Source organism: Typopeltis vanoorti, chromosome 5 (genome assembly GCF_054136105.1).
Source record: "Typopeltis vanoorti isolate ZY-2024b chromosome 5, IOZ_Tvanoo_1.0, whole genome shotgun sequence".
NCBI classification, from domain to species: Eukaryota; Metazoa; Arthropoda; class Arachnida; order Uropygi; family Thelyphonidae; genus Typopeltis; species Typopeltis vanoorti.
The window spans coordinates 68,124,515-68,147,992 of NC_143553.1; the positions used below are offsets into that span (position 1 = coordinate 68,124,515).

Genomic DNA, 23,478 nt, shown 5'->3' on the forward strand with positions numbered 1-23,478 from the left:
AAACCATAAGCTGACGACATAATGATAAAAATACCAAATTAATAACACTTATATAAGGAAGATGTTTATTACATACAGAATTTTCAGATGAGTTTCATAGCTAGTCAGTGCATACAGATGAAAAAAGAAACAAATTAGAACAATACCTGAAGTCTAAGCACATGTGGTGTTGTTGTTGTTGTTGAGTCCATTGAAGAGCTTCTAGATATGACCGTGGATCTGTAGAACTGCTTTGGCAATCAGTTGAACTTCGGTGTAAAGCTTTTCTCTAGGGTTATTGTCAATTTTCTGTAGAGCAGCAGCAATTGCTGGACAAGAATAAATATGAACAGGTGTTAGTTCAACTCCTGGACGGTTTTCGCATGTTTCATAGCTCCTACTACCTTCTGGCTGAATTTTCACGTCTTTAAAATGTTCCGTCCTTAGTCTGGTGATGACTGTGATTATTTCTCTATTTTCATTAATTTCACTGATTTCATTCTTCTTCTTGATAGTTTGTTTTACCAATTTTATTTTGGCGACAGTGTAAGCATCAGTTACTGATAGTGGGTGTAATTTTTGAGGTAATTATCTTTCTTCTTTGACTAGTCCGTCTGCTCTTTCATTGCCTTCAATATTTACATGGGCTGGTATCCATTGCAGTGTGCAGTTCTTATTTTTCAAATTTAAGGTAGTTAGTAATTAAGGAAATTCTCACATGAATTTCCTATGTGAGATTTGTTTTTCCATTTTTTAATGCCTCAAGTGCAGATTTTGAGTGACTGTGGTTATTCCTTCTGTAATGTTTATTACTGGATTTGAGAGAGAGACTTTGAGAGCTGTTTGTATGGTTGTTAATTCACAACTGAAATTTGAAGCTATTTTGCCAGCTGTGGTTTGATTTGCATTTCCTTGCCACCAGGTAGAGTTAGACCCCCCCCCCCCCAACCTCCTTGGTTGAGTGCTTCATCAGATGATCCATCAGTGTAGGCAATAACATGGTTTGGATTGTTTAAGTGATGTATAGTGTCAAGTCCTTTTCTTTTATTTTCTTGCTGTGAATCCTTTTTTGAACAAGGTTGGAGGAGATTTAAGTTTATCATTATGTTTTTTGGTAGAATAGTGGAAAAGAATGGCTTTTTGCTTATTTCAATGGATAGGTGCTCTAAGTCTTGCAGCTTGTCCTAGCAGCAGCCATGCCTTTTGGTCTCTTGCAAAAGCAATCCCACCCATATCATACCCAGATAGCTCAATTGCAACATCACCCACAGAAAGACCTAATCTCCTGGCTTCACACTTTGCATCCAATGCACGCATAACTGACAATAGCAAATGACCCCCCCCAGTCATTCCAGTTTGCCCAACATACAGTGCCCCTGTATCCTTTTGCTAGAAAGAGATCACAAAAAAAAAGACACAAAACTGGTATATATCCCAAAGCCTGGAAATTGGCCTATTTTCAATCCATTCCTAAAAAGGGTGACAAATTGCTGCCATCTTACTGCCTCCCTATCTCACCCACCTCAATCTTATCTAAAGTGATGGAGAAAACCATCAATTCTCAACTGCTACTCTACCTTGAAGGCACCCAGCTATTGAGTGACCACCAGTACGGATTCCGTCGATGCTGATCAACAGGTGACCTGCTTTCATATATTACCCATCTCTGGACATGTGCCATGGGAAAATTTGGTGAATCCCAAGTAGTTGCACTTGATATCTCTAAAGATATCAAGTGCAACTGATAATGGGTCTGGCACAAAGGTAAGCTAAGCAAACTTCCATCATTTGGACTGTCTCAAGACTTCTGCAGATGGATTGCTAGCTTTCTGTCTGGACACACACTATGTGTTATGGTAGATGGCTCCCAATCCTCCCACCATCCAACTAATGCTGGGGTCCCACAAGGTTCAGATTGTGGGACCTACTTTCAATTGACCTACTTCAGTTGACCTCCAACCCAATACACAATTTTGCAGATGACAGCACATTGCACTCCTCCCTTTCATTTGATAAACCTTACCCTACACAATTCACTTCAATCCATAGAACATCAACCACAACTTCCCTTAATTCAGACCTCCAAGCCATCCTCCAATGGGGCTCAGATGACCTCGTCAACTCCAACGCTAGTAAAACCCAGTTTTGTCTTATTTCCCACAAGAAAGAACCATTTTCCCCCAGTATTATTTTTGATAACACTCAAATTCCCAGACAAGATGAAATTTCTCTTCTTGGAATTACTTTGACATCAGGCCTCTCCTGGCATAAACACATCACAACCATTGCATCCTCAACTTCCAAAAAACTAGGCTTTCCCTTTCGCTGAAGACATTACTTCACCTCAAAACAGCTATTAACCTTGTACAAATCACAAATCCAGACAGCTATCGAATACTGTTCTCACATTTGGATTGGGGCTCATAAAAGCTCCCTCAAAATGCTTGACTCAATACAGAGGAGAGCAATTAGACTGATAAATGATCCATCTTTTCCCCCCGCCACTTTCACATAGATGTTTAATCTCTGCAATTTGTATATTCTATAAATATATTTCCATGGAAAATGTTCATCTGAAACAGCATCAATAATTCCCCCACTCTGTACTAAGCCCATTGGAACACATACAGCTGCCGCTGCCCAACATCCTTTTACAGTACACTTTGAAACCCACAGAACAAGTTTGTTTTTCCTCCTCCTTCATCCCTGCTACTGCTGTACTGTAGAACAGTCTTCCCCCCCCCCCCGATGTATTTCACAAGGAATACAATATACAGGCTTTTAAATCAAATGTCAACAAGTTTCTTCTTTCCCATCCCACTCTCCATATACGGTACTGAAGTACTATAGGTTGACCAGCCAACCTCTTATATATGGGCCCAACATTAAAAAAAAAAAAAAAGTCAATCTATTTTCTAATTTCATGATCATATTGTAATGTAGATGATTTCTTTAGTCTAGATTTTCTTGTCCAGGCATCGAAAGTTCTAAGTGAGATGTGATCCTGTTGGTGGCTCCTGATTCTGTTAGTGAATTTAACTGTGGAGAGTTTTCTTCTGTCTTCTAGTATATGAAGCCCACACTCTTGTTGAGCTTTTAAATTATTTGTGGATAAGACTGCACCTATGCTAATTTTTGACTAAACGTACACACATAACCATAGTAATAAGATTTTTAATAAGTAAGTTTTTCATCCTAAGTACATAGGACATCTTCAGTACGGTTAATTCAAACAATACTAGGAATTACATACAGAGGGATTCCATTGTAAGCATGTACCCAAACTGTATGTAATTTCTAGTATTGTTTGAATTAACTGTACTGAAGATGTCATATGATACTTAGGACGAGATATTTATTTATTAAAAATCTTATTATTGTGGTTACGTGTGTATGTTTAATCATGAATGCTCCACAGGTTTCATTATACAACAACATGATAATTTTTGCTGCTCTTGATTGTACACTGTCAAGTTTTTCTTTTGAGCTAGTAGAAGCTTGAGCCCAGATTGATGAGGCATATTCCATAGTAGGTTGTATGAGTGTCTTCGGTTTTGCACCCCACTTTGTTCCACGAAGCCTTTTGATGATATTAAGCTTTTTAAGAGTTTTATTGGATATATTTGTAATATGAGTTGTAAATCTCAGCTCAGTATCTAGGGTCAGACCTAAGTATTTTGGAGACTGTTTTTTTTCTATTTTGTTATTATATATTTTGATTTGGGGGTTGTGTTTATTTTTTCTATCAGTGGAGAATATGCTCAGTTTTGTTTTGTTTTATCTGTAGTAGTTTAAGTTCCTTTGTCCATTTTTCTAAGCCTTTTATTGAATTATTTGGGACTTTTATTAGATATATGAAGAGCCAAAGGCTTCAAAGGACTTTTTTTTTTTCAGATTGTTGAGGATTACTGCTTGTGTGCCAGATTTGCTATATTATGCACATGTGTCATTTATTATGTGAGGATGGATATTGTTCATATAGATGATAAATAGGAGTGGGCTGAAAACAGAACTTTGTGGGACTCCATCCCAAGTTCGATTCATGTTGGAATAAATTCCATTATCATTTACTTTCATTTTTCTTCCTTTCATGAAATCTGAAATCCAATAATAATAATAAGTTTAGTTTAATCCTTTATCCAAGTGTGAGCAAACAAAGTTTGTGCCTGAAAGTATCTTCAGGACTGGGGTAAGGTAGTGCAACACCTTACCTTATTATAGTCTAACCAAGTGAAAAATAAACTCTGAAATCCAAACTAATGCATTCTCCCTTATTCCTGTATTGTATGCAATTTTTGTTTCCAAACACAATCATAGGCAGCTGTGAGATACAAAGAATATTGCTGTCATCTTTTTTGGTGGTTTATCTTGAAAGCCATCTATGTTTGATTGGCAAAGATAAAATAATTGATCTTCTGTACTGTGTTGACACCCATATGCAGTTTGGTAGAAGTTGATTTTGTTGTTTTCTAAGAGCCAATTCATAAGTCTAGTATGTATTATTCTTTCGTTTAGTTTACAGAGAGTGCTAGTCAAAGCTATTGGTCTGTAGGTTTTACAGTCATTAGGGTTTTTGTTAGGTTTTAGTAAGGGTATAATGCTGATGTTTTCCACATTTTTGGTAGTTTACCTGCATTCCAGGAAGTGTTAAATATCTTCAGAAGGCAGTTTTTGGCTATTTTTCCCATGTTTTTAATCATATGTCCAAAGATAAGATCAATTCCAGGTGATTTGTCAGGGTCAATTTGACTAATTGCTGTTTCTAATTCTGTCATTGTGAGGTCCTGAGTAAAGATGTCTTCAGAAGGATAGGTTCTGAATTGTATTAGCAGATGTTTTGCAATTTTCCTCACTTTTTGTCTTGTTTGTTGTATTGCAGCTTGCTTTCATTGGAGTAATGTTTGGCAAGTAAATTTGCCATCTGTTTGTTGCTGCTGTATTGGATCCTGAGGAGACTATGTTTGAAGTGTGATCAGTATCCAGAAGTGTTGCATTGTTTAATAATCTGATGATGTTCCAGTGTTGTGAGTCTTTTCTTTGATCTAGTCTATTGCAGAATTCTTCCTGCTTTTTTTTGCTTGCAGTTAGAAATTTGATCTTCTATGTTTGAGTTAATTCTATTAACTTCTTTCTGTTGTCTTCTGTATTATTTTGTTTTAACTGTTCATCTATAATATCTCTTTCGGTGATCATAGCATTGAGATTATGATCTTTCCAAAATGGAACTCAATTGTTTTTCCCGAGTCCTCTGGGAATTGAATTTTTTGCAGCTCTCTGTATGTTGTTAGTTAGTTCTAGTAGTTGCTGATCAAGTTCTTTACTAGTGGGTGTGCTAGTGCAATATGTTTCTAATAGTTGTGTGAATTTAGGCCAATTTACTTTTCTGAAGTTCCAAGATCTCTTTGTCTGTGGTTTATGGTCTAACTGCAAATTAATGGTTGTGATAATAGGTCTATGATCGCTGATGACATTCTTTAATATTTTCCACTGGGTAAGACTCGCAGTTTCATAATCTACTGCTGTGATATCTAATGCTGATTCTGTGCCTGTTGTTTTTTGACAGATATGTATTTTGCTTGTTGTTTATGATCTCAAGGTTTAGATCATCAATCTCTCTTCTATTTGTGCTCCCTTTCCGATCTAGTTGTGGGGTGCCCCAAGTTGGGCTTTTGGCATTTAGATCTCCTAAAAGGATCTTTGTATCTTATGTTGTTTGACTTAGTTGTTGAAGTAGTTCTGTATTTATATCTGTGTTATCTGGGTGATATGTATTGACTGTTATAATAATGCGTTTTGGTAGAAATATCTTGACTGCGTGAGCCTCTGTGTTACTATTTATACTGCATGTGTGTAACATACGAACATATGTTGTTAACTGCAGGAGAATAACTCCATCTTCTAAATTTTAAATCATTATTAATTCATTAGACACAGTAATGAGGAGTGTTACTTAGGATGACTTCCTAAAATTGGATAAGTTTAAGACAGTCATTCTTGATGAGGTTTGATCTTATGGATATGGCCTTCACAATTTTCTTTTTTATAGTTTTTTTAAGTAAAAAAAAAATAGTTTTTATGTAGAACTTTAACTTTATTCTAATTAATTTTATGTCAAGCCTCCATAGCTCAGTTGGTATAGATGAAGTCCTTTGGTTGGAAAGACTTGAGTTTGATTACCATTTATGATGTGAGGAACCTTTATCTGGTCTCTTTTGACTAAAGGTGAGTTAGCTGGTCTTATATGGAGGTAGAGGGTTTTTTTGTTCCTCAAAACAGGCAAACCGGCACTGTGAGCACACACACAGATTTACAATCATAAAATATATGTACCTTTTCTCTCATCAGGAGGGCTTAACCTCTCCCCAAGGGATGGGGGGGAGAAAGGGGAACCCCCATATAAATAAATAAATTCTATATCTAGTTGATAGGCATTGCTGGTCAAAGCAGACTTGTCTGACTCATGTAGTAGAATGTTCTTCTAGAGCAGGGATTCCCAAACTTTTTGTATCATGCCTCCCTTCATTGTAATCTTAATGTACACACCTCCAAACTCTGAAATGAACACAAATGAACAATGAAAACAATATAGTGAACTTTATTTTTAATAAAGATATAAAAAATAAAAATATTCAAATGAAACATAAATAATTATTTTTCCTAAACAATTATAAAGTAATTATATAATTCTTCATTATTGCTTTAATGAGATGGATGTTGCTATTTTTGACCAGTTAGGACAGAAAATTTAAGAACGGTCGTTGACATTGCTAGGCGAATATCATGTTTGGCATCTAATCGATTTCTAAGCTTTGTCTTCACACTGACTGATGTTGAAAATCCAGATTTGCATAGATAGGTTGTAGCAAATGGGATTAAGGCTAAAAGAGCATTACTTTCCAAAACTGGGTATGCAGCCATTTGGGAACACCAGAATTCATCAAGATCTTGATTAACAAAATTTTGCCATAGCAAAAAAATTGCTATATAGTTTGATGAGATCATCCTTCTTATTATTAGTATTTGTAGGTTTACAACTTTGACAAGCTGGCTGTAAGTGAAAGCAATATTTGTGTTTCCTCCTCCACCACCACCATGTTACTTGATACTAGTATTTTGGGTAAGGTGGATTTATCATAACAGTGTACAACTAAAAGGCTCTTCACACTTCTTCTAGACTCTGTCTGTACCTCTCAAAGGGAAGTGCACCTCACAGTTTGGAAAACCCCTGTTCTAGACAAATTTGAACTGAATGGTCCATCTGCCCATAATAATATGTAAGCATGGTATTCTGTGAACTACAGGATGAAAGAGTGGACGATATTTATCTTTCAGAGAGTCTAGGAAGGAGTTTAATTTCCAAACTGGATGGGAAAGAAGTCTCACATTTCTTTCTGACACTCCCTGTACATGGGGAATGGAAATTCAAAATCCTACATCCAAATTCTCTTCTAGAAGAAGATTTGAATGAAGGCCATAATTATTAATTATTCTGGTGTTATATTCATTAGAGATGAATGTAGCTCTGTTAAAGGACTTGTCTCCAAGTCCCCTGACATGGAGAACATAACCATACTTGTAAGCTGACAGAAAAAGATAATCGGATTGAATCTATGGGAAACGACCCTGGAATGGAAAAGGGAAAACGAAAATGGAAACGACAAAATATAATACACATAGCAAACTGGAATGTAAGAGGAATAGCATATAAAGAAATAGAATTAGACCATTTATTAAATGAAGGAAATTTTAAAATAGCAGTAATCACTGAAACAAAAAAGAAATTAAAAGGAACTATGAGAACTGAAAATTTTAATGTGATATACAGTGGAGTCGACAGAGACCAAAGAGCACAAGCAGGAGTCATGATTTGGATTCATAACTCCCTTTCAGAACAGTTAAAACATTATAAATTATGGAATGAAAGAATAATAGAAGCTAGAATAAAAATAGATAGAGGCTATTTAACAATAATTGGTTTATATGCCCCAAAAGAAGGAAGAGAACATGATAATATTGATTTTTATAATCAGCTACAAAACATATATAATAAAATAAATAAAAATGATTACATAATTTTAGCAGGAGACTTAAATGCAAGAATTGGAAACATGAAAATTAATAATAATATAGGAATACACAGAGAACACACTCTAAACAGAAATGGTAAAAAATTGATTGACTTTGTAGTTTATAATAACCTAAAAATAATGAATTCCTTCTATAAACATAAAGACATACATAAATATACTTGGGCAGCAAGAGGATGGAAATCAATATTAGATTACTTCATATTAAATGAAAAAACATCAAAATTTTCACTAGATGTTAGAGTTCACAGAGGATATGAAATAAGCAGTGACCACTTCCTTGTTAAAATAAAATTAAGATTACCACCTAAATGGCTACAAGTAACAAGAACAGAAAGAAAAATTGAAACATTTGTTTATAAAACTAGACTATTGAATGACACAAATGTACAATGGCTATATGAACAAAGAATTAACCAGTATCTAGATAAAATAAAACAAAATGAAGAAATAGAATGGCTTAATATAAAAACGATACTAAATGCAGCAGCAAATGAAAGCTTAGGAAAGACCAAAAAATTCAATAAAAGAAAAAAACTGAAGATCTGGGATGATACAATCAAAGAAATAATCAAAAAGAAAAAAGAAGCCTATCACAAATGGTTAAGCAGTAAAAGATTAGAAGATGAAATAGAATATAAAAGAATAAGAGCCATAGCTAAAAGAGAAGTCAGAAAAAGGCATAGAGAATCATGGAATAAATTTGTTTCTAATTTAGAACATGATTTATATAAAATAAGACCCAATGTATATAAGATTTTGAAACACCTAAATGCAGATACCAAAGAAAACATAAAATTAAACACTGAATTGAAATGAGAAGAATTTCTAAATTACTACACAGAACTGTGGACAGACAAATATTTTAAAAAACGACAACTGGCAAACAATTAACGAAAATGAAAAGGAAATAACTGAAGAAGAATTAGAAACCAGCCTGAAAGAAACAAGAAATGGAAAATCACCTGGAGAAGATAAGCTAGGTTCAGAACTATATAAATACGCAGGAACAAGATTCAAAGGAAGACTCTATTATTTTTAAATAAAATTTACTCAACTGGTATCCCCCCCAATAGAATGGAAAAAAGCAATTGTGATTCCTATCTTTAAGAAAGGTAATAGAGATGACCCAAAAAACTATAGAGGTATCAGTATACTAAATTCATGTTACAAAATATACAGCAGAATCTTAAATAACAAACTAATGAAATATTCTGAAAACTTTATTCTAGAGGTACAAAATGGATTTAAAAAAGGACGATCATGTATAGACCCAGCCTTCTGCCTAAAATTAATAATAGAGAAAAGAAGAGAATATAATTTAGAAACACATATTGCATTTATTGACTTTGAAAAAGCATTTGACAAAGTTAAAAGAAACATATTATTTAACATATTAAAAGAAAGACAAATACCAAATAATATCCTAAAAGCTGTCACAAGTATATATGAAAATAATCAAATACAAATAAGATTAAATCATGAGCTATCATATACAAGAGAGATAAACCAAGGGGTCCTACAGGGATGTCCCCTCTCAGCAACTCTTTTTAATATCTACTTAAATGAAATAATAATAAAATGGAGTAAAAATTTACATCAAGGAATTAAACTTTCACCTACAGTTAACTTAAATACTCTCCTCTTTGCAGACGACCAAATAATAATTACAAATTCTGAAGATAACTTACAGAAAGCTATTTTAAATCTAAATGAGATATCCAAAGATTATGGTATGATAATATCAACGGAAAAATCAAAAACTATGGCCTTTAAAGGACAAGATCCAGCAAGAAATAAAATAGTATTAGATAACAAGATCTTAGAACAGGTGAATTCATTTAACTACCTAGGATGTATGATCACTTATGATAATGAAAAAGATATAAACATAAAAATTGTAAAATATTTAAAAATAACAGGAGTAATTAACTCTATATTTAAACCAAACCTAGTTCAAGAACAAACCAGGCTAAAAGTATACAATACATTAGCCCTACCGGTCTTAAAGTATGGAAGCGAAATCTGGACAATAAAACAAAAAGACAAACAAAGATTAACAACAGCAGAAATGAAGTTTATGAGAAAAACTGCAAAGTATACCCTATTTGATCACAAAAGAAACGAAGATATTATGAAAGAATTAAACCAAGAACCAGTAATTGAAAAAATTAAAAAATATAAACATAGATGGATGGAACACGTTCAAAGAATGAAAACAGAAAGATTACCAAAACAAGCCTTAAAGTACAAGCCATTAGGAAAAAGAAAACCAGGACGTCCTCTTATACGATTCAACGATGACTTCTAAGGCCGGAACAGGCCATACTAGGCCTAAATCCTTGATACGTATGATGATGATGAATGTAGCTCTGTTAAAGGGCAGTTCTTTATTTAAAAGATAACTGATAGAATGTAATCTGTGCATGATGAACTAAAATTTTAATAATGCCATATTTCTGACAAGGGTGTGATGTGATGCATCATTAATGCATTTTCCAGTATGAGTTGTTTTTGTATATAGAGAATGTAGACTGCATTAGGTTGTAAGATGAGAACATCCAGAAATGGGAGGCAACTGATTTTTTCTACTTCAGGGATAAATTTAATTCTGAGGTTTACTGAATTAATCTTCTCTAGAAATTCATGAAGCTTTGACATCATCAGCCTAGCTATTTGAGATTGAATGCTCAGAAGAATAAGTATTCAAGAATATTATATAAATCGAGTGGATATTAAATCTAGCATTATTTCAAAGCCAAATGTAAAAACTGTGAAAGTTTCATACGAAATTTGACCAGAGAGATTACGGGAATACACTCACCAGCATTTACAAGATTCCCTAGCACAGACCATATAGAAGACATGATCCCCTGCCCAAGAGTCCATATATTTATTTTTTTATGGTCCATTTAATAAGGTTTCTGGCCTGACAGCTGTTTCGAACTGATTGGTTCTCCTCAGAAACCTTAAGAGAGCAAAAACTTTCATTCAGTACTAAGGAACTCAAAGTATCAGAGCGGTGTATGTTGTTCAAAATGTTCCATATAATAATTTGCTAGAGTTGGAAAAATAGGAGATTCCTATTACAGTTCCTTTGATCTGTTTATAAAGCTTATTTTGTCGAGAAAAATAACCTGCATTTATGGCAAAGTTGAATCATTATTTTATGGCTAATATAGCCTACTTTTGTTTTGGAGTGCCCCCCCCCCCCTTTTTTTTTTTTTTTTTTTTTTTTTTTTTTTTTTTTTTTTTACAATGTCATTGGCTCTTTACCCAAATTCTAGGGCAGTGGTTCTTAACCGGTATTCCCTGGAACACTTGTGTTCTGCCAACTGGTTACAAGTGTTCCACCCAGTGAAAGATATCACATGACACAGTTCAGTTCTGAGTATGATTGGTTACTCTGATCCTAACAACTGAAAACTGATTTGCACGCTTACTTCTAAACCAATAAAATATCGTTTATAGGTACTATTTTTAATGCGTAATAATTTAACAATATTGGACGAAAAGATTTCAAGTTACTTTCCTTCCTTAAATACACACAGTTATGACTGGATACGAAATCCATTTGGCACAGTTAATACATCGAGTTGTGAATTTTCGTTACAAGAAGAAGAACAATTAGTTACCTTGTCAACGGATTGTACTCTGAAAATGAAATTCTCTGAAATAACGCTTGAGGAATTTTGGATTTTTGTCCACACATCTCTCTCTCTCCACAAGGGCACTGAAAATTTTGTTACAGTTTTCAATCATATTTGTGTGAGCTTGGCTTCTCAATATTAACCAATATAAAAACTAAAAAGCATGAAAGAATTACTAATATAGACAAATAGATGAAGGTAGCTATATCACATATTATATCTGATATTGCTAAAATCTGCAAAAGCCAAAAAGCTCAAGTATCATGTTAAAATAAGTTCCATTTTTATAAAAGTCAGATGTTCAAATGAAACTTAAAAATGAAATTTGATCTTCGTTAAATTTGCATCTGCCCATATCGCACATGTAGTTATAAGTAGCGAATTTATATTAGGGGAAATATAAAAAGAAGAACACAAGTCATATATTCAATATCTGGAACCTGAACATTCTGGACTTGCAGAACATGCCATCAACACTAGACAGAGTTCATTGGAACAAGACAAAAGTCATTCACAAAAGTCGGTTCCTCATGGAACAGCTTTACAAAAAAATGTGTGAAATGTTACTTTACTCCCATAATTTAAACAGATCCAATGGTCTACATCTATCCCCCTTGTGGGAGATAGTACTCTATATATCAGCTAATCTTTCCTAACTTTTGTAATTTTATACACGTATGTATATAGTTTTTTTCTTTTTTTTAATAAGTTTAGGAAATTTAAGGACCGGTTGTAGTTATCTTACTTTAGCTACTTGTGGCACCTTGTGAATATGTCAGTTATTGTTTAATTAGCCTTTATACTTGTTCTGATGATGCCTGTGATACTGAGGCGAAAATTCTACTAATAAAGAATATTTTACGTGAGTTAATTCCATTATTATAATTGTAAGTAAATTTCATGTTTTACCATCATATTTATTTCTGTTTTAAGCCAATAAATCCTTCATAATCTTAATTAGGTCAGCTCAGTACCAGATTGCTGGCCTATCCTCTTTCATTCAGTGCTCAGTGGATACATATTAACAGGGCATACTATTTGAAGATGAATATTGGACATTAGGTTAGAAGCCCCAATCTGCATTCCTTGAAAGCATTGTGGAGTTCTCCTCCCAATTATCTGGCTTTGATCCTTAAGTGATCCTAGCTTTTGCAATGTGTTGGTTATATATGTATGTGTGCATTCACACCCACCCACATGCATCAACTACAAAGGTAGTAACCTTCTATACATTTAAAACAACTACTGGCAGAATAGCCATACTTCTCAAAATGGCATAACCATTGTGCCATTTATAATCCAGAAAAAGATATCCTCAGTCCTAAAATGACCTAAACTACTTTATCTACCTCTGAAGAAATTAATCGTATACAAAATTTTCTGCTCATGTGGCACTTGTATAGGATGTGCTGATTCAGAGAAATTTATAGTAAGGAATATTTGAAAAATTTTCACAACAAAAGAGCGTAAAGACTTTGTGCTCTTTTGTTGTGAACATTGTGTATGATTATCCATACCAGGATAATCATAACATGTGATTATCCTGGTAACATTTGATGTTACCAGGATAATCACATGTTCTTGTGACAAAAATGATCTTGTCGCCAATCAGTTATGGTCTTCCTTCATTAAAAAAATCTTAATTTCACAGAGCTAAGTGATGAAAATGGATGGTATCTGTTCAGAATCAACAGTGAAGCATGAATATAACATAGGCAACACAATCTTAATTATAATTTTTTTAGCTTGGCCTTTTATTGATTTAGATATAAGTTTTTTAAGTCTGATTTTATATTTATTAGCTGTTATGTCAGGATCTTTCAGTACATTTCTGAAGGATATATTGAAAGTTGTCTTGAAAATCCTTCATAATCTTAATTTCAGATGTAGGTTATACTGGATGATACCAATTCAAAATCAACAGTGAAGCATACATATTTATAAGTAACACAATGCTTATTATTCTTGTTTTTAAAGAAACTTGTGCCATAGTTCTATATAATATATATGTTACTGTGAAAGACCGAAATTAGAGAATGTCAGTATTCTCCGGTGAATGTCGACACATACCAAATACATCGGTGAAAGACCGAATATTTGGTTATATTATTATACATTGCAACTAATTCGAGAAGTGGAGGACAAGGCTATACATGCTGTAATTGCAAAAAGAAGTGTTCCACGACTAAATGCAGTTGTAAAAGCAAGGGACTCTTGTGCAATTCAAAGTGTCATAACAGTTTAAGTTGTTGTAATAAATAAGACTGTATAACGTAATAAAATATTTTTATTCGACATTCACCATCAGTGCATGCTGAATGTCGACATTTGCCGGTGTAAGTGAGAAATAATGATATTTAGCAAATATTTCGTACATACACCAAGCAACTATGTGAATGCTGACATTCACCGGAGAATATCGACATTTGCCAGATATCGGTCTTTCACAGTAACATATACACAAAAACACAAGGTAAAAGTATTATTTAATAAATATATTGCCATATATTTCAGTCTGAAATTAACAGACCATCATCAGTGACTTAAAAAACAGTTGTTACAAGGTAGAATGCAAATATTAATTTAATTTCAGACTAAAATATATAGGAATATTTAATAAATAATACTTTTACCCTGTATTTTCATGTATATATTGTATAGAGCAGGCATGGGCAATCTTTCCTAGTTCAGGGGGCCAAATTATCATTCTGTCTCTGAGTCAAGGGCCGGACCAAATTATTAAATAAAATAAATTAATATTAAATGAATTAAAACAAGTTGCTATTTCATATTTCATTTATTTATAATATAATGCTTTGTTATAAAGCTCTACATAAATCTTATAATATAATGAATGACATAACAATTTAATGTGAAGATTGGCCTTGTACTTCAACTACGAGACTATCAATATTGACGTTAATATTACTTAAGGATAATTGCATAGAATTTTCGAGGTTTTTGTCCGAATTTTTGATTTATTGTATTTCATCCTCGAAAAAACTGTTCACACATATATGTGCTGCCGAAAAGACAAATGATTTTTCTTGAAAAGGCGCGTAAATTTGTATATTTTTCTTCCACCAAATAAAATTTATAAAAATCCGTCAAAGCAATGTTGTTAAATTGTGATTTTAGCACTAAATCTGCCTGAAGCTCAATAAGTTCCATCTGTAAGTTTTCTGGTGCATCATTTACATCAGCATCCATCGGACGAGAAAATATAGTGAATGTGGAGTCTTTGTTTTTGAAGTCAGCAAACCTTCTATCAAATTGTCTATTAGTGCCTTCAATTCATTACAATTATGAGGGATATTGTAATGAGTTGCTAGAGTAGGAAAATGATAACAATTTTTAGCTCTTATCTGACTTTCAACAATCTTAGTTTATTACAAAGAGCTTTGACATGTCCATGCAGTTCATGAACCAATTGTCCTTGTTTTTGCAATTTAAGATTCAGTTCGTTTAGGTATCCAGTGACATTTACAAGGAATGCTAAATCACACACCCACTCATCATCTTTTACTTGGTTAATTGTGTTTCCTTTTATGTCCATAAAATCTGCAATGTCTTGTCTCAGATCATAAAATCATTTTAATATTTAACCTTTACTCAACCACCTCACTTCACAATAATAAGACATCTTCATAATCCGAAAATAGGTCTGCTAAATTCTCCTTAAATTGGCGGTGATTAAGTGAATGCGACTTAATAAAGTTAATACTGGCTACTACAACTCCCATAACATCTGTGAATTGAATCAATTTTGCACGCAGATTTTGTTGGTGGATAATGTAGTGAAAATTTGTTAAATTTTCCGGATGGATCTGTAGTTCTATTGCTCTTTCATGAACTATTCCAATAAATCCCTTCTGTGCACCAACCGCAGGGGCTTCATCAGTGCATATGCCAGATAGTGAAACTCCATTTAAGCCCAAATCTCTCAAAGACTGTGTTGACTGTTTCAAATATATCTTCACGGTAGTTGTTCCTTTTAATGGCCCAAAACGCCAATAATTCTTCTGTGATGTTGAAATCCGCATCAACTCCTCGAATAAATATTGCTAGTTGTGCTGTATCGGAGGCATCGGTGCTGTCATCCAAAGCAATTGAAATGCTTCCAATCTAGCAATCTTCTCTTTTAAACTTTTTTTGATATCATGAGCCATAATTTCTATCCGTCGGACAACAGTACATCTCGACAAACTAATATTCTCGAAGTCTTTTTTCTTTTCAGGACATATTATACTTGTAACATCCAGCAGACGTTCTTTGATAAATTCTCCTTCGCAAAATGACTTAGAATGCTTAGCGATTTTTTCGCTTACGACAAAGCTGACTTTGACAATGCTGTGGTGCTGCGTTCTTTGCTTGTTGAACATTTGGTTCAGTATCCAAGGTCTTCTTCATCTTTTGTATTTCATCTTTTCGTAGTTGTCCATCAATTTTTGGGTGATCCACATGTCTCGAAGTAAAGTGTCTCTTCAAGTTGTATTCTTTGTTGATGGATATGGATTCGTTGCACAGCAAACATACAGGCAAACCTTTATTCAGAATGAAATAATAATCCTCCGTCCAGTTGTCTTGAAATTGACGATTCTCTGCATTTTTTTTTTTTTTTTTGCAATAACCCCTGACATTGTCCCAAATTTATAAGTGATATTTAGAACTGTCAAACAAAACTGTCTTCTACACCACAGGCACTGAACAGAACGCAACATCAACGTAGGCACTGAACAAAGCACAACACCAACGCAAGTATTTAACTGACACGTCGTAACACGTTCACACACAACGCTAATCAAAGTGAGAAAGAGACCTTGGTTGGAGAAAACATAGTGTGTTTTGCGCAAGTCATATGACGTCAGCTTAATGTGAGTTAGTAGAACACGCTATGTTTTCTCCGACCATGAATCAGACAAACTTCGCTGAAATAGATTAGGGCCGGATCAAAAAAAGTAGAGGGCCGGGGGTTGTCCATATATGGTATAGAGCAATGCTTATTATTGTTTTTCAATGTTGCATTCTATTAACATTTTTATAGACATTTTATTTAAAGTAGGCTTAGGTCTTTAAACTTGCTTTTATAGCTATTAACTCTTGTCAACATCTATTCAATACATTCCTCCAACTACCCAAGATTTGGAAAGCCCCATATATTCTTCTTATTAATGTATAGATGCAGGATTTCTTTATCAGTATATAGGAATGATATTTGTGGTATGGTATTGCATAATGATACTTGTGGTATTGCAGTTTGAATGATTGTAAGTGATCATAGTCAGTAAAATGCAAAGTGTTCATGTTAGAGCAACAGTGTTCAGTATATCCAGGTTTTTTTTAGTGCAAAAGTGCTTAAAATATAATGTTAACCCTGCAACTTAGCAGTCAGTTGCTTTATAGTCTTTGCCAAGCATCCTTAGGATTGGGATACTTAAAAGATTTAATTCTCAAAAAAAAAAAAAAAAAAAAAAAGAAAAGAAAAAGAAAAAAGAAAGAAAGATAACCCTTTTATTACTGCATTTTTAGTCTTGCTACCAGAAAACACTGTTTCAAAGTTACTGTTCTTCACTGGTGCTTGTAATACTTTGTAGCATTGCTTATAAAAAATTTATAGACTTTAAAGTATGTGTGATAAAAAAAAACTAAAAAGATTTGCTGTGATAAAAAAAAAACATTACTAAGTAAATACAACGGTACCTTGGTTTGCGAGCATAATTTGTTCCGACTATAATTCACTGCCACAGCCTTACTCGGACTGTGACCGAGATCAAGTTCTCAGTCACAGTATCACCTGCTACTTGCTTCTCGTTTATCCACACCAAAAGCAACTTTTCTACATCTTCCAGAATAAGTGGCCGTTGCTTGTAATCCAAAGCACTCATATATCAAAGCGAATTTCCCCATAAGAAATAATGGAAACTCAGATGATTCGTTCCAAAACTCAGAAATATTCATATAAAAATGATTAATACAAAATACATAAACTTTCGTATACCTTATATATGTATACCTTTTTTATATTTTTATTATTTAAAAGTAATATACATAAAGTAATCGAATTTATTAATTACATTACAATTACATATTACAGTAATTGTATTGGGTAGGATGACTTTCATTGTCACTAACGGAATCACTGCTATCTGTTGACTCTTTTTCTTTTTGTGCGACTTTAACAAGGAACCTATCCAATGACACTTGCTTTTGCCTCCTTTTGAGGATTTCACGGAAATATGACATTGCATTGTCATTAAACAGATTCATCGCTCTCACTGCCACGGCCTTACTCGGACTGTGACCGAGATCAAGTTCTCGGTCACAGTATCACCTGCTACTTGCTTCTCGTTTATCCACGCCAAAAGCAACTTTTCTACATCTTTCAGAATACATGGCCATTGCTTTGATACTCTTGGGACTCCTTTTGCTACATCTAGCCCCCTTAGTTCTTCTTTAATACTGTGCAAATCGGTGACATAGACTTCTTATAAAATCTTGCGATGGCGGCCACTTGCATACCTTGTTCGTGCTTCCCGATGATTTCCTTCTTAACTTCCACCATAATCATCTCCTTCTTCTTACCGCCTTCCTTTTCAACCCTTTTCTTCATTGGGGCCATTGTTGTATTACAGTTAATAAAGAACAGTCACTACATTTGGACAAAAAATAAAAAAATGCTTTACGTGCACACACGTGGTCACAACGCTAGCTCGAATGAGTTATGCCGAATGAGACCGAGCATGCAAGACGATTACCCATAATCCCGAGCAGCTTGTGGTCACATGACGCTCGGCAGACAAAGCATATAGGTAATATTCGTATTGCAAGACCTCACTCGTTTATCAAGTTAAAATTTATTAAAAAATTTTTGCACGTCTTGCAAAACACTTGCAATCCAAGGTACCACTAAATCTTGAAAGTAATAAATTACTAAGATTTTTACTGACTGCTAGGTTGCAGAGCTATATTTTTATTTTATGCTTTGAATTTAAAGTTAAAAAAAAAAGGTGGATATATAATGTTTATGTTCTTTTTTTTCCTTTTTTTTGTGAAAAAAGAAGACTTCCTGTGATAAAAAAAAATCATTAATAATAAGTAAATATCTTGAAAGTAATATACAATACCAAAATTTTTTCCGTCTGCTAGGTTGCAGAGCTATCGTTATATTTTATGCTTCAAACCAAGTAGGGATTAGTGGATGAGTAGAGATATAAAGCAAGAGAAGCAGCAAAACAATGAAAAACATTGTGGAGGGAATATATATATATAAAAAGTGAGCAATATATTCATATATATTCATGAGCAATATAAAGTGCAGTCAAGAAAGGTGACTAGAGTATGGTTAGGAAAGGCCAAATCAGATTAAGAGGAAAAATCAGTTAAGCAGACCAAAGTAAATTGTAAAGAGTTTTTTTTTGCATTATGTAGCAAGTAAGAGGAAGAATGACTTTAATCAACACTGATGGCAGGAAGGTAATGATAGAAGCAAAAGAAATAATTAAGTTGCTTCATGTGTACTTCACTGATTATTTTACTGGTTAGCACATAGAAGCACTTACTCATGTTTCATTATTTAATATAGTAGGGTAAATAGTGATTTTATATTGTAATGTATGTTGTATTATTTCACTGTAAACAAAGAGTAAATTACTAAATATAATAAAACACACCTTACACATTCGAGAATTCGGGCATCTTAATTCATTCTAATAAATTATGGAGACAACTATCTTGTTATAGTCTTCTTCTTCTGCAGCTTCTCCCACTTTAGTGGGGTCACTGTTGATGATGAGTCTCCTCCACATCCTCCTGTCTTGGGCTGTCACCACGTCCAAGTTCTTCATCCTCAAGTCCTCTTCTAACAGCTCCCTTCATCTCTTCTTTGGCCACCCACGCTTCCTCCTTCCTTGCACATCCATCTGTATGACCCTTCTTCCCACATATTCATCCTCCCTCCTCATCACATGACCACCATCTCAACCTTGCCTCCTGTATCTTACCTCACTGGCCTCACTACTGTCCTATAGATTTTGCCCTTCAGATTGATCGGCACCCTCTTATCGCATAACACTCCAGCCATCTCCCTCCAGTTCCTCCAACCCGCTTGTATCCTGCATCCCACTTCCTTCTCAGCTCCTCCATCTTCTTCCACTGTTGAACCTAAGTATCTAAAGTCCCTCATCTTCCTGATGACATTTCCTTCCAGCTCCAGATCTGTCTCCTGGCCGCCGCCCATCGTGCAACACACATACTCTGTCTTACTTCTGCTCAGTCTCACACCTCTCTCTTCCAGTACTTTTCTCCATCTTTCCAGTTTAGTTCACGCTTCTTCTATTGAATCTGCACATAGCAAGATGTCATCTGCATACGCATCTTCTCTCACCACCTCCATCACAATATTAAACAGAAACGGACTTAATGCTGACCCTTGATGCAAGCCAACTGTTACTTGAAAACTTTGTCTGTCCCAGACAGGTCCGAACACTTGTTGTTATGATGACCTTGGAAGGTAATTGGTAACGTATAGTATATATTAAATTGAAGTTATAGTAATAACTTCAATTTAATATAAACCAAAATAATTACCCCCAATGTTTCAACCTTCACATTAGTTTCATCATATGGAGTATATATTTATACAAGGGGTATCCAAAAATAACCAGAATTAATTTACAAAAAAAAAATTTTAATACCATATTCTAGTCTCCTTCAAAGTACTCTTCATGTGAGTCAATGCACTTGTCCCAATGTTTTTTCCACTGCTGAAAACAGTTCTGGAACTATTCAACTTTTTCCAGACTGGCACGGAAAACTGCACATTCTCACAATGCTTAGCGGCATCATCCTTAACTAGAAAATGAACATGTGCTAAGTTTAGATTCTGGTTATTTTTGGGTATCCACTCGTATATATATATACAAAGAGACAAGCTTTGTTACAACATACACATAGTATGCTAAAGTCACACTAATGGTTGACCAAAATAGTGTGGTGTGACTTTAGCATACTGTGTGTACTGTATCATAGCTTATCTCTTTCTATGTTTATGTTTACTCCAGATGATGACCTTGAAAGGTTATTGGTAATGTATAGTATATTTTTATCTGTGGGTGGGCTAAGTATTTTTTTTTTTTTTTGTATTTTTTGGTTGAGTTTATATTAATTGGTTTATATGTTAATTTATTAATTTTATGCTATTCTCTTCTACTCCCTCAGTCATACGGCTGGTGTGTGTGTGTGTGGGGGGGGGGTAGCTCTGTGCTACCATACTAGGGAAATGATTATGAGCAAGGTGGTTTCCCGTTGCCTTCCTTGCGGTACTATATCCTGTGACTATAGCCTGTGTGTTCACGGGGCCGTTTGCCTGCTTGCAGGATGAAAAACCCAGATAAACTGGTGGATAAAACCCTGCTGTCCATGCCCAAGACCGGCTTACTTGGCTATGGTTGAGGAAGATCCTTAAGGCTCCTTACGTTTTAGACGGGAATCCAACCTAGGACATTCCTTCCCCAGGCATATGGTTGCGAAGCGCATAGCCACTAGGCTAACCACTCGGACTATTAATTTTATTAATATATATTAATCAATTTATATTATATTGAAGTTATTACTATAACTTGGTCGTTGTCTCCATAATTTATTAGAACGAATGCTGATCGCTTGTAGCTGTGCAAGAAAGGTATATTAATTGTTTACATATCATTATGGTTCCTATAGTGATTTTCAACTTATGATGAGGTCATTGAAATGGAATCTCATTGTAAGTAGAGGACCAACTGTATATATGTCTATGTGTATGTGTATAAACATGGTAGAAAAGAAATTTATTTTATATTTTATTTAGAGATGCAAAAAATTAAATTTGAAATTTGTATAAAATAAAATAAAATAAAATATTATTTTATTTTATTTATTTGTTACTATTATGCAGCATGTTTGAAGTGAACATCACATATGACCATATTTTGATACTACACACACACACACACACACACACACACACACACACACACACACACACACACACACACACGAGGGTATGCTGAAAAGTTGTGATAATCACCATGAAGGAATTAAGGTAGAACCATGTAACTTGCACATTATTTTACACATTCCCCACAAAGTGTTATACACTTTTCTTTTGTGTGAAAAGAGGTTCATAATCAAAGCAAGTAGTGAAGTCACTTATTCAGTCAAGTTTTGATTTATCTGTTCATGTCTTGTTATAATGCATTTTAGCTGGAAACATTCAAATAAAAAAATAAATCAAAATAAATTAAAAACCTGAAAAATAATTATTTGAAAAAAAAACATTATATAAACTTTAAAAGGAGAATCATTATTCACATATCATCCTTTATTTCTAGGATGTTGATGCTGTATTTATTCAGTATGGCTTACAGATGGCACAGTTTCGACCTTGTCATCCAGCTGTTTATGTAGGTTCATTTATATGTACAGCTAGTTTGGTGACCTCAACTGTTATTTATTGTTGTGGTTTCAGGTAAGGTTATGTAAAGAGTTAAGATAAAAAATACTATCCTAAAATCATGGAATATTCCTTTGATTGCAGGAAAATGGATACAACTATACAGTGCAAATTTTTCTTAGTAATTCATTCAGAAATCACTTTGATTGTATATGATGAGTAGTGAGAAAGTATTTCAGAGGGAAATTGTTATTGGTTGTTATTTGAGGAAAATATATTTGTATCTGCTGTTTGCAACTACTAGGATGTAGATTGACAGTTTAATAGCATTGGCTTGTACACCTTCCAACACCTCCATATTTATGTGCGGTATTTGTTTAGTAGAGGAGGCCTTCTAGTGATGGTACTAGCTCTGTTTTTTCATTCTTCCTCTTTTTCTATACTTTACTTTCTGTATTCTTTCTTTGCTCTATTTCTGAATTGTTTCTATTCTCCTATCTTCAACACCACTATCACTGGATATTTGGGTGACCTATGGACCTTCATAAAGAGGATTGAAATTCTAGTTGTCTTGCATTAGTTTGCATTAGATTGCCAGTCTCGCTGAAGCGAGACTGGCAATCCTGGATGACCTGACCAGGATCTGTTGACCAGCAGACTTGCCTGCAAGGGTCAATGATGTCATCATCATCTTCTCCATGGTCTGGGGACAGGGCCAAAGGCTTTGCTGCACTACTACTGTAGCATCCAAGAAACACAGGCATCCCACTTCTGAGCGCATTTATTGCTTGCTGAATAGTGCACATCCATGTGTATTCCATATCTGTGGTAAGTGAGAATCTCTGACATTCAACCAAAAATCTCTTTGAACATAAATCCTCGTCCACTGATGTTGCAGGTGCCCTCACAAGGCACAACAAAGTACAGATATAGTAGATACATCATCTGATAACAGAAGTGAGAAATAAGACATCTGATATACTATAGATTTTCATCGTTCAATTAAAAACAGGTGAAAAGCCAATAATGTCACCCTTTTTTATTCAAAATGGTTTAGAAAAATTGGCAGAATTTCCCAAAACTGGTAAAAAACTACACTCCAGTGATATTCTTTTGAAACATGTCAGCAAAAATATATATCAATGTTGTTGGTGGGGAGAGTCTCATAAAACACTCAACTATTCTATAGGCGTGATATCCGAATGAGATCTCCTTCATGTTCCAGATGAGGAGACATGTTCAGAACTTAAAGATTATGGAGTGAAAGATATGGGATACATCCTGATACATAGGGATGGTTACTTAATTCTGATCAAGAATATTGTCTTTACTT

At 34.3% G+C, this 23,478-nt stretch overlaps 1 protein-coding gene across 2 annotated transcripts in view; it reads left to right on the forward strand.

Moving 5' to 3' along the window:
- Positions 1–23,478, forward strand: part of Remo (Remoulade) — a 338,339-nt gene that overhangs the window by 261,102 nt on the left and 53,759 nt on the right. For both annotated transcript variants that reach the window (XM_090393156.1, XM_090393157.1), the window contains exon 15: positions 22,084–22,220. In XM_090393156.1, coding sequence (XP_090249282.1) covers positions 22,084–22,220 — 137 coding nt within the window. The remainder of the gene's footprint in view (positions 1–22,083; positions 22,221–23,478) is intronic.